Below are 13,479 nucleotides of genomic sequence, written 5' to 3' on the forward strand. Positions count from 1 at the left end.
TAAGCAAACTCAGAGAGACAGTGAATCACAGAGGAGCCTGACGTGCTGCAGTCCAGAGTCGCAAACAGTCGGACATGACTTAGTGACTGAAGAACAGTCATAAATTTGGGGAAAATCCTCAGAGGAGTTGTGGAGCACTGTTAGAGGAAGCCGTGGCCTGATATGGTGCAGAGTCAATGCACATAATGTGGATGTTCCTGAGCATATACCCAGACACAACCATAATTCAGAAAGATACACGCACCTCTATGTTCACGGCAGCACTATTAACAATCGCCGAAACATGGAAACAACCTCAATGTCCACTGACAGATGAATGGATAAAGAAGACATGGTACGTACATGCAAAGGAATATCACTCGATCATTAAAAAGAATGAAATAATGCCACTTGCAGCAAATGGACAGACCTAGAGATTATCATACTAAGCGACTTAAGTCAGAAAGAGAAAGACAAATACCATAATCAATATCACTTATATGTGGGATCGAAAATGTGACACAAATGAACATATGTACAAACAGGACTCACAGATATAGAGAACAGACTTGTGGTTGCCAAGGGGGAGGGGGGATGGCAGGACAGAGGATTGGGAGTTGGGGATTAGCAGATGCAAACTATTATATTAATATATGGATGGATGAACAACAAGGTCCTACTATAGCACAGGGAACTATATTCAGTATCTTGTGACAAATCATAAGAATATGAAAAACTGGAAAATATGAAATATGGAAAATAATACGAAAAAGTATATAACAGAATCACTTTGCTGCGCAGCAGGCATTAACAACATTGTGAATCAACTATACTTCGACAAAATAAATATGGACATTGACACTGGTTACAGGGTTGACCAGGAGAGGATGGAGCGTTCTGGCTGAGCTCCGAGGCGGCTATGGAACAAGGAGGGTAAAGCATTTCTGTGTTCGCTCCTCCATCCCCAGAGGACCCTTCTGTGAACAACAGGAGTTACTCGAGCTGGAGAAACTCTCATCAGATCAGAGTGATTTCGGCTCAACTCAAATTGGCTTGCCCCTGCTGTGGAGAGAATCTGGTGTTCCCCTGGGGTGGTGTTCCTACAGATAACCTTGGGGAGATTTTTCTTGGTTATCACTCAAGACTGTTGCCTCACATTTGATGAGCGGGAACCAAGGATCTGTTGGGTGGATCCCACTAGGTTACAGATTCACCTTGGTGACATTTTTAGCTGGATAGAACTGGCATCCAAGCATTTCCTACCAAGGGCTGAGCCCTGAAGATACGTATTAGACACTTCTTTGCACACAAGTCGCCTAGAACTGGATCTAAGAACTGGCCATTGGCTTGTTCTTTCTCTCTTGATAGCTTCTTTCCCCATCAACCCACAAGTTCCCAATTTGTCAACATTCCCTTGGAAAGAGCTAAGAAAGAGAGAGAGGAAGATACACTTGGAAAGAAGATTGGTTTGTACTTTATTTACAATAGAATGTAAGAAAAAGTAAGTTATTATCAATAATAAATAACTGGGAAAAAAACACAAAACGGCTGCAAAATGACATAGGAGGATGGCTTCCTCACACAGTTAAGATGTGTGAAGATCAACTTCTGTTTGCTTTGCTGTCTATCACACTGTGCATTCCAGAACTTGGTCCTTCAGCTGTGGCAGTGGTGTATCGACCATTTAACTAATCAAGATCCCAGTTCGAAATGTAAACACTAAAATTGACACTTGAAGCTACATGTAAGTGGCACAGGCATAACATCAGCTCCAACAGCCTCTCTTGGAGACACACAGAAACCGAGGGGAGACTTGCAATTCAACAGACAGGCTTTTGATTTTAAGCAAAAACATTCAGAGACGCTTATCCTAAAGCATTTGTTAACAATAAAATGATAATTAATAACAGCATCTGGAAAGGTCTCAACATATTCACATTCTCTTATTGCACTAACTCCTAAAAAGCTTAAACACTTACATTTCAAACGAAACAGACTTTTTTGAAGGTAGAACACAGAAGAACCCAGTATGTGTTGCCTCCATATGCCATTGCTGTGCTCTTCTGTAACATTTCATTTTCAGCAGGAAAGAATAGTTTTAAACAGTCTATTTATGATCAATTGCAGTTGCTGGACAGATTTTTTTTTTTTTAATTTTAAGAATTAGGGCTCAGATGGCATATTGTCACCCAGCCTACTGAACCAGATGATCAGAAAGAGACTAAAACTATTTAAACAATCCTTCTGTGTTGGAGTAGCTGAATACGCATCACATACGGAGCAAAATTATACTCTGGCCCTTCTGAAAAGTACAATTGTTGTTGACCTATGCCAGCCAGTGACAAGCTGTCTTTGAGCCATGAAGAGGAGCTCAGGCGAGTAGGATTTAAAAGTACACATAAATGCATTAGCCATGAAATTTTCATGGAAAAATGATTTCTCGAGAAGTGTCTCAGAATCTACTCTCTTAGGTCACTGTTTATTATAGTGTCTTGGAAGAAAACCATATAATAACATTTGGGAGTCCCGTTGTGTTTTTTAAGTGTCTACATAAGACATGCATAATTGCACTAGTTAGAGATTTATTTTCACAACCAAAAATGTGGCTAATAAATGCCTTCAAGTAAATTAAAGCCATTTCCCCTCCACACAAATGCAAAACCAAAACAGAAGGGTTTATAAATTAGTTCATGAATAAATTCATAGTTTCGGTTATAATGTGGTAACTGAAGAATGTCACAGACTCCTCTGTTGTTATGCTTTTTTCTTTGCTTTGCTTCATTCTAGCTCAAAAGTAGGAAAATGAAAGGTCTTCAGAGCTGACTTCTGACAAAGTTTATGCAGTAAAAACACTGAGGCCTTCTTGTCCTGGAAAAGCACAGCTAAAGCAACGATCTGTTCGACAGCCAATGAAAAGCACAGGGGCATTTTGTAATTTGAAGTCCATCCAAAGTAACGAAATTTATGTTCATTTTGATGGTCTCCACTACCATGAGAGACAAAGATGGGGTGAACATAAATGTTATTCTGTGGATTATTTTAATTTGGCTACCAGAGACTTAAAACTGATGGTGCTGGATTTGCCATACTATATTTATATATATACAGGTATAATACAATTTTGGTGAACAAAGTTGAAGGTTTCCACATTGCAGACAGAGGCACTGAGTTAAGATTCTATTTTTTCCCCAAAACATGCTTAGTTAATTCAAGTTTCTGGTTTTTTTCTTCTAAGTTTCCATCATGCAGCCATTTAATTTCCATCCTTATAGAAATTAGTAATGTTCTATATACACATTCATGGTAGGCTTCTACCCCACAAAAAACAAATCCACGTATGAAGACTGTGAAATGACACTTGAAAATCAAGATAGATAAAATATTGAAGCCATTGTGCTTTGTGATGACTGGATTAAATATTCGAAGCAGCTAGAAGAATATTTGCACCCCTCCCCCCTTTGAAAATGCACACGAACCACATGTAGACAGAAAAACTGAACATACTCTAAGACCACACATATTTGTTGGCTAAGAATCACACTATCAGGGGTAGTTTTGCAAGTAACGTCTGTGGTATTGTACTGGCTATAAGAGAAAGAAAATTCACAGTAGGAAACCAGGAATTAGCTTTCTAAAGCATATAGGATTGTTGACCTTGATAGAGGAAGCTACTTTACAAAAATGGAAAATGAGCAAGGGCGTCGACAGAAAAACTAGGTGCCAGATGTGTTAACAACGTGCTCAAAACAAATCCATTCCATGCGAAAATCATGACCCCACCCCATCCTGATTTCAGCTTGCAAATGTTAAGCAAATACATATACTATGCAAGTGTCTTCTGAAAGGAGAATTTTGCTTCCTAAAGCCAGACATTCTTGTTAAGTACTACTGTGTTGAAAGGGAGCCATTGAGAAGTCCAAGAGATCTGGATAAAAGATCGAGTTTTCCCACAAGCAAAAATCATGCTACCATACCATGCAAGGAAGGCGTCTTACTGTGGTACTATCATTCTTAGGGAAGAGATGCACTGTTGATCTAAGCTATTTGCAATGGGTTTCCTTTGAGTTCTGGGTTTATTTATATATTTATTAAGCTAAATGTCAACCTATAGGTTAAGAAATGATCTTGACAACCTGACATATGACTTAGAACACTTGGTGCTGGGCTCCTGGGGCCAGCACTTGCACCTTGGGAGAGTTTGTCAACTTGAAGGACACTGTGCAGAGTGTTGGGCACGAGAGAGAAGCAGGCAGGGTCCACTGGCTGAGAGCCTGTGTAAGAGGAAGAGGAGACGCTCCTTGGTCTATGTGATTTCCTTTGGAATCTGTGTTTGGGGAAGGTCCCTTTCCTGAGGTTGGAGGTTATGGTCAGGAAGGCTAGCTGGGGCCTTGGAGTTACCCAATTACCTTGTTCTATTCCTCCCTCGGAGGACAAATCCTAGATTCTGTTTACTCTTCCTTCTGCGTTTAAAGGCAGTGAGGTGCAAAGGTGGCAGATTTTTCTCTTTAGATCAAAAGAGAGTTCTCTTTCTGCCACTTTGGTGAATGATCTTGTCTCCCGTCAACCTTGAGTCTAATCCTGCATTACTAAGGCCCTCAGAAAAAAGCTGGACAGAGGGGCATCTTCTATAACTTTTTTTTACTCTATAAATAAGAGTTAGCCATTCTGCTCATTTTCCCGTCCTACTTGATGGTGTTGACTCAACTCTTGCGATATTCCTGATATTTGGATTTCAAGTAAGGAACAAGAGAATGACAATCTTTTCTAAGGTCCAGTGATGGGCAATGTATTCCAGGGAGGTCCAGATATTATTAAGAGTATCCCATTAAAGGGATGGAGACAAGTCTGACAGTGTTAAAGTCCAGGCAGCTTACTCTACCCTGAACTTCTCTGAATGAGCAAAGAGTCAATGAATTCTACTCAATTAACTGCAAATTCTGAGAATCTTAACAAATGACGTAAGGCTCGTTGATACCTGTAGAAAAAAAAAAGACATTTGCCTCACCTGGGTCTCTTGGTTCCTAAACCAAACCATTCCAAATCAGTCTGTTATGGTCACATTTATCCATGTAATTCTAAGATTTCTGAGGCCACAAGGGCACAAAGGGGAAGTTATTAAAAGACAGAAACAAGTGGCATTTTTATTAAATTCTGTGAAAGGTATAAATAAGTTATTGTTAATTGCACTTGGAGCCTCTACAAGTTGATAATTAAAATTTCCAAAAAATTTAAAGAGTTAATTAGGCCCCAAATCCTGAGTCAGACTAACCAAAATAGGAATCTTAGTAACTCCTGGTATTCAAGTATTGTAGTTCAAAATTTAACAAGGTGTGTTATGCCTGAGAAAAATTTTGAGAATTTCACGTTTGATGGGAGGAAACTAACTTCATTATTTTACTATACCTTGTAACACAGTGGTGTAAAGTTTTCATTTATTTACCCTTGAAGTCCACGCCAACCTCATCAAATGCCCAATAAACAAGGCTTCCTCCCTGGCGACCAGCTGCGGCCACAGAAGATCTCTTCTGTCCTTCCCAAGTCTTGCATTTTACGTCTAACGTGACACTGTGTGGCAGACTTAGGGAGTCATATTCGATGTGAAATTACTTAACCGCATGCACACGCAAGAGATCAAAGGGACATGTCTGAGCGACAAAGCAGTCTTTTTCTATATCAGAAGATCCTTAAAAACAAACAAACAAGACCCCAAACCGAAAATATAAAACCCCATGAAATATTCATATGAAGTTTACTCTGATTTGGGCCGACATGGCTTATCTGAAGAGTGGATGCCAGGTAAATTCAGGGTGGCTTTTTTCTCAGGGTCTGGAAGTGTGAGAGTTTCTGGGGCAGACTTTTTCCGGGGCCGATCTCTGGGAACTGCCAGGAATTCTGGTGCATCGGTGGAAAGAGGAGTGGATGGAGCGCTCGAAGGGGCACTGCGGACTGAAGAAGGCAGCAGGGGGATGCTGGAGATAGAAATGGCAGGTGGGAAAACGCCGATTTTCTTGTTGGTGGCTTCCTGAGTGGCTCGTTCAAACTCTCGGACTTCATCCATTGTCATGTCTTAAAGGCAAAAAATAGAAAGAAAAAAAAATGAGCAAGTATTTGGAAGAGACACAAATGGATTCATCTCTCTGCCTGTTTAAAGGAGCTACTAGAATCCTATGATTAAGGGGTCTCTCCAGATTATTAGCCCAAATTAGCATTGAAATGCTAAACCCTGAATTTTTTTTTTTTTTTTTACTGAGGCTGACCTCTGAAAAAATATTCCTTTATGAATATCCATCCAAGATTTTCCAAAGCACTTTCAATGAGTACTTTAAGTATTCTGAAGAAGAGTTTATCAGGAGAGCACAGAACCACACCAAGTTGTGTGTGTCTGTACATTCAAGTGCTGTGGGTAAGGTGTGGTATATGGAGCTATTATTAGACCTGGCCATCTTTTCTACAAAAGGAAGGTAATTAAAGCAATCAGTGGCCCCAAATGATACATATTAACAACTACTTTAGATCATAAAAACACAAGTTTAACTTTACAGGGTAAATAGGCAGATTATCAGAATTTATCAACCTGTTATCCTCTTGTTCAATAAATATACTTTTTGCATTCTAGGAGTTACTTGTTTCCTAACTATGTATCCATCCTGAGATCTTTTCAGAGGAAAAAACAAGTAAGATGTGACAGCAACAACAAGCTTTGCTAATTATCCCCAAACCAAGGAAACAAAACAATTTCTCAAGGAAACATAAAAAGAGCAGAGAAGAAAAAGAGAGGATCACAAAATCAGTGCGAATTTCATTTAAAAGAAAAAAGAACATTATTTGGCATCCAAGAAATAAATTCAGTGATGCCTTATTTAACGGGCATTGTCAGATGATACAGACTTGCCAAATGTCTGAAAAGTTCTTATGTGAGAAAGTTAAAAAACATTCTTTTAAAGGCAAAGCCTTCCCTAATGTAAATACATTAAATAACGTATTACATACACTTACTACCAATTAGACATAATATATGGAAAGAGTATCACTGTGCTACAATACAGTGGTGACTCATTTCCTAGGACTAATTTGTTTCACACAGTGTGGTATTTCTTCTCTCATTCTCAGGAACTCTATTATGACTCTCAGTCTGGCTATCCCTGGTATCCTTTGCCAATTTTGTTACTGGTAACTGGGAAAATAGGTAACTGGTCTTACTAAAAAAGTTCTGAGTGAAGGCCAACAAGCTTGTCCTGGTGTAAAAGGACAAGCCCTGCTGACCATGGGCTTCTGTACCTGTTTTATCTTCCCAGAGACCCACGTTTTCACTTGTGTCCTTTTCCCATGAACTTAGTTGGTGAGCCTTCATTTGATGATACTACATAAACCAGTATGAAACATACAGACACTTTGGAAATATTAACTATGGAGTGAAAATTCATAACATAGTATGTCATTAAGATATATGATCTATAGTCATAGCATAACATACAAGCAAACCAGAAATATGTTTAAAAAATTCTTAAGAGTATTTCCTGGGAACAATTATTAAATTTTTCTGGAAGGGAAAAGTTTTTACAAAGGAAATAAATAATTATGCCCATGTTGATAGAATATAAAATTCAGAATACAGCAAGAACTGTACCTGTAAACTTACCACTTAGAACACTAAGGCTATTAGACAAGCTAAGAAATAAGATTAAGTTCTTTAAAGAGAGGTATTTCAAAATAAAATTGAGACTCAGAAAAGTTTCAGTGAATTTCAGCAGTTTATGAAATATCAGGTTTTCAAGTGGCTGAATGGTGCACTACTCTACACATCCAGCAGGGGGCAGAAATCACCCAAAGTACAGAATTTTGATTCTACACTCCTGTTCAGTCTCTTAGAAGTTCTCTTCCTTGAAACGAACTGAAACTGCTCAGTTGAAAAGGAGACTGTTATTTCCTTATTGCTGGGACCATGGATGTTCATTTTGCCCAGTTTCAATATAGTTTGCCTCTGCTCAGGAAGTAGATCTAAATTTATTGAGCACCCTTGTAATTTTTGTGATGGACAGCAGCCTCTTGATTTCAACTTTTTCATTATGATAGAGAAGAAAAATATGGAAAAAAATCAATGACCCTTCCCAATTTGATGGAATTTCAAAGAATAAGGCAAGTGTGGTATGCATTTAAAGATAACCACATTGTGTAACTTCTGAGCAGACGGGCATTTCTGACACTGAAGTTATGGGAAGGGCTCTGAGTTGCAGCCAGAGAATGCACGGGCTTTCCCATGGGGAGACCCGTTCCAGGTGTCCCTGGCTAAATGGTAAACTGACTTTCCAACAGTAATAATCAGAGTAAAATGGAAAGAAAACCAAACCAAGAGTCTTAAGCTGTAAGAACTTAGACTGAGGAAAGCGCTGTGTAGTATCCTTCGATACGTGGCATCTTCCCCCTTCCTCTGGTTTCCTTTGTCTTGTCATGCTTATATAGGGAGCGGCTTTCAGACAGCGGCTGAGAGGGGACAGGTATCAACATTCCTAAAGAAAAGGTAACTGAGAGTGATGGAAATTTAAGGACGGTTTCCTTACGAGCACTTCTAACTTTAGAACAGGGAGAGAGAAAGGGGGAAGCCCTCTAGGAACTGGCCAGCGCCTCCAGAGGAACACTTCAGTTAAGTCTGATTCAAACAGCTTCTGCAAATCCAATCACTGCATGCAAGAAGAGTCAGGGCTATTTCAACCTCAAGGGCTGCCACATGCATCCCATAGCAGCACGTAATGGCTGACAGGGCACATTCCCAAGACATGCTCTCAGAAGTTCACTCGACATTTCCAAGGTGCAACCAGAGGTCTTCACAAATCTAAAGCATTCACAACAAGAGCCATCTCTCAATTTTCCAAAACTACACTGTCAATTTCTTACATAGCTAATGTGCATTATTCTGGGGCTGACAGACATGCGGGCTCAAGCTGGCACCCAAAGACACCACAGCTCTGGCCAAAGATACATGAAAATGACTTGGTGATTACATTTTCTTTGTTATCTGTAATTCTTCCTCATAAGCACGGATGACTGATAGAACTGTATTTAAGATGCTGGCTTGCAGACAGCACACTGTCGGCTCTCAGTCACCAAGGTGCCATTAAATAACCTTAGGCTCTCCGAGCTTAAGTCCCAGCTAGACCTAGCTCACCCCACCTTCACTGCTCAGCCAGTGTGTATGCACGGACAGCAGCCCCTCTGGACAGGAACCTAAGTAAAAAGGAACCAAGGGTAAGACAGCCATAAAGAGCCATGGAAAGCATTTCAAAGCAAATGCAAAGAAACGGAAAATACCAGATGAGCCAAGAGCCCTCCCTGAAATGAATGACTGAACGTTAACTACGTCTGTAAAAGTTACTGGCGCTGATGTTCTAGCTTTGGTGTGACATCCGTTTCTACCCCTCTGTTCTTTTGTGGTGCAGGCCACAAAATGTTTCCATTCTCTACGCTCTTGGTTTTATGACCAAGGCAACATAACCTCCGAGTCAAGCGGCTTTAAAGAATAGAAATGTCTGGAAGCAAGAGGTAACACTGTCCAGTTAAGACCCAGCTCAGCTTCTTCGCTAACAGCCTCTGGGCTATGACGCTTTTTTGTGGAAGTTTGAGAACGGATGCGTTTGAGGTCATTTCAAAGATCGGTTTATGGGTACGTTTGGTAAAGAGTGGGCAACATGTTTTAAAAATTCTACATACACTTGTTTGGGCCTGGCTCTCTATGTCATCCACAGTGGAGGAATGCTGATTGCAAACTTTTATGTTGGTTTGTTCATGCATGTTTTTCTCGTATTCCCGAACATCATCCATTGTCATATCTGAAAGAAGGTCAAGACGTAGACGTTGGCAACTTCCGTTATTAAAGGCGAACTTTCAATGGGGGAGACTTTAGGGGATGATGGCAGCTTAGCAGAAGCCAAAGAGAGGGGTAAAAAAGCGGGGAACTCACTAACTTTATGAAGAGTTAATCATAAAGTTAGCTAAACCAGCCAAAGGTGGAGTGAATACAAGGGAGTTAAGTCAAAACAGTCTTAGAGCTGAGAAGAATGGAGATTATTTAGGGGTGATTCTTTTACAGTGAGTTAGGTGGGTAGGAAGTATTAGCTCGTGGACAGGGTTATAGCCTGAGATCTCCTAAAAGCATGGTTAGAAGATCCCGGTAAGGGACAGGGTCAGGTTTGTGTGGTTTAATACTTACCTTTCATATACCTTTCAAAATAGCTTTGGAGATTCTTTACAGCAATGCATTCAACAACAGAAAGGACACTTTCATTGCTATTGTAAGAGACATGACATTGAGGGCAGAGAAATGATGTCTGCTGCTCCTGGTGAGATTTGGGTGCAATGCTCATACAGAGGTGTATTTTTGCACAGAATACATGGTGTCAGAGAGTGCAGGTCTACCCTGAACTTCAAGTCTAGCCTAATAGCATGAAGAGGGCTGGCACTACTTCCACCCACACAGTTCTATAAATAAAATGGCACATGACATTATGATTTTTTGGCCTGATTCTGCAGATTTTTCAGGATTTCAGAATACCAATTTCTTAAATCCTGTGGTTCTAAACAGGGGACAGTTCTGTGACACTTTTGGTTGTCATGACCGAGGTGGAGGTGCTACTGACATGTGGCCAGGAGGTACCAGGGATGTGGGAGCACATTCCGTGGTGCACAGTCCTCCTCCTTCCCGGACAGAGAATTATCTGGCCCAAAATGTCCGTGGTGCCAAGGTTGAGAAACCGTGTCTAAGTCTAAGGGATAAAAAACTTCAACAAAGAACCGGTTACCTCCGGTATGTGCAATGCATAAAAATAATAATTAGTCTCACTTTAAATGTTTCTGTTGCTTTATCCTGCACTCCCCACTCCACTCCTTGGATATTTTACAACAATTCATTAGCAGTTTCCCCAGATGCGGATTCCTCTGCCACTCTCCTGGCAGAATTTAACTTCATGCCTCTTTACAATGAATGGTACATGCTCAACAATTGGTTAATCACGCTCCCACCTAATTAGCTTGGTGGGGATTTAGAGCGAGCATTTACAGTTGGAATTTTTCCATTAGTATTTTCTGCATTATGTGGTCTGGTGTCTTTTTATATCAGTCCTTGTATGTCACGTGAGAGTCTCTTCAGTTCCAAAGGGCAGACTTGCGAGAAGTTTATGAATTAATTCAGTGTGGTCTGGGGCCAAGATGGAGGGCAGCTCTAAATCCAGACCTGGGTGATATTATTTAGCTGGTGACACTCCCACACCCTGAAACCGTTAATCAAAAATGCCATCCATAAGCAATGTAGGTATCAAGAATGCTAAGCAACAGTCTGGCCAAGCGAAAAGCATACTTTTCTTTTAGAAAATCAAGGTAACTGCAAAGCAGTAAAGAGATGCTGCTTTGTGAATAGAACAAATGCATCTTTGTTAACAATAATAACATCCTTTCAATACAACCACTTTAATTTCAATGGCCGGTTATCAGAAGTTCTTAAACACAAATATACCTGGAATGAATACTGAGGTCATTTAAAGTTAAAAGTTTAAAATTAAAGAAATTTCTTTATACATACGTTCATCAGACACTTTATTTCCCCCCTCACTGGCATGCTAGCAATTTTAAAAACAAAAACAAAGGAGGCTTCATTTCTTTGTTCTAGTGAATCTCAACGGAAATCATTCTTTATCTTTAATTAGCTCAATGTTAACAGAGGGGCTTAAACTGTGTGACTAGGGGCTTTCAAAGATTTTTATGGATGTGAAGAAAGATTTAATAATGAAGATACTCATTATTAGCTTGTTCACAATAGTGAAAAATTGAAAACAACTCTGGGGCCTGATAGTATTATGCAGCAATTAAAAATGATGCATAAGAATATTGAATACTATAAAGAAATGTCTTTGGTATATTGTTAAGTAAAAAATTGGAGGTAAAAGAAATCATTTTTGCCAGAAAAAACAAAAGGATACACTTCTAAATGTTAACAGTGATTGTTTTGAGGAGTTGAAATTTTAATTTTCTCCTTTCGCTTATCTATATTTTCTAATTTTCTACATCAAATCTGAATTACTTCTGTAAGAAAGAAAGAGAATGTTATTTCAAAATCAATTATTTAGGGTCATTAGAAGATGGATACCATCAATTTGCACTTGTATAAGAAGATACACTTTAGAAAAGAGTATTTGCCGATTCTAGAATCATGATCCCCCCCTTTTTAAAATGAAGAGTTAAGAAACAGTTCCAGAAAACTTCATCTTAAAGAAAAAAAAAATCTCTCAATTAGACCACATAATAATGAACATTTCTAGGGAGTTCCCTGGTGATCTAGTGGTTAGGATGCAGTGTTTTCACTGCCATGAACAGATTAAAAAAAAGAAAAAAGAATGAACCTTCCAGTACAGGGGGTTCTCTAAAAGATAATGATAATTTGGTCCCAGCCAATGCTGAAGGAAAATATGTTTGTCTAAATTGTGAACTATCCTCTCATACCATACATGCTTATGGAAATGATGTCAATATTTCTCAGTAATTTATGGAAAGCCTAATCAAGTGAAAATGTTCTTATTCAGGTTATCTGATAGAATGCACTACATCTTGCTTCGGCAAAGTGTATTACCTCGAAATCTATAAATGAGTCAATTTTTTAGTAAATTCAATTACATATGCCGGATGATGGATTATACTTTTGGAGTTGATTCATCTTCATTACTAATTGATTTTCAATGATCAGAGTAACTTCTCACAGTTTAGGTTCAGATCTCTTTGTCCTCAGCCAAAAAGTACTTATGTATATCAGATAAACTCTTAAAGGAATCCTATGTCAATTATTTTGCAAATAACTGAATTTAATTATCCCTTAATTTACAGATCTGAAAGGTCATAATTTACTTGTTTCAAGTAGAGTTTCTTAAATGAAGTCTTCTTAAACAAATAACACTGGCCTAATGGTCTGATTTAAGAGACTACTGGACCTAGTACCAAAATTCTTCTGATAAGGAAGCTATATCCCAGTATCTTTGACACTTGGCCATTAGAGGGCAACTGATCATCTGGGGGTATAAATGTTCTCTTTGTTGCAAGATTTCCTGTCTTTGCCCTCTCGCAAGATCATTTCTGTCCTTTTTCTCACCCTCTTTCAGGTGAGAGAGTAAGCAGACCCCAGTCTTCTGTTCCAGCATGTAAAGGTCACACTAAATTGGCCTGGGTAGAACCCTCTCCTCTACCACCAGCCCAACTTTATTAAAGAAGCTCTGGACTCAGAGGATTTGTTAAGAAGCTCCTTCAGTTTCTTAAACCATGAACTAAGCAAAATATACGTCTGTATGAGTCTTGGTCTGCTTCGATTATTTTCTGCTTTGTTATAAAACGTGGATTTCAATTATTATTTACTTATTGAATCACTCAACTAATGTGTGAATTATGTTCCATAGAAATAATTCAAGCAGCACTGGATTATACAGAGAAAAGAGTTTGATTCCTTTTAACTTCCCGTATCAATCCTAT

At 39.1% G+C, this 13,479-nt stretch overlaps 1 protein-coding gene across 1 annotated transcript in view; it reads right to left on the reverse strand.

The window, feature by feature from the left end:
- Positions 1-1,425: 1,425 nt before the first annotated feature.
- The window catches only part of PITPNC1 (phosphatidylinositol transfer protein cytoplasmic 1), a 267,578-nt gene continuing 255,524 nt past the window's right edge, over positions 1,426-13,479 (reverse strand). The window contains exon 9 of the mRNA XM_055408242.2: positions 1,426-6,045. Within this exon, the coding sequence (XP_055264217.1) occupies positions 5,729-6,045 (317 nt within the window). The 3' untranslated portion in view covers positions 1,426-5,728. The remainder of the gene's footprint in view (positions 6,046-13,479) is intronic.

Source organism: Moschus berezovskii, chromosome 20 (assembly GCF_049115385.1).
Source record: "Moschus berezovskii isolate FMDL1 chromosome 20, NW_MosBer_1.0, whole genome shotgun sequence".
NCBI lineage: Eukaryota > Metazoa > Chordata > Mammalia > Artiodactyla > Moschidae > Moschus > Moschus berezovskii.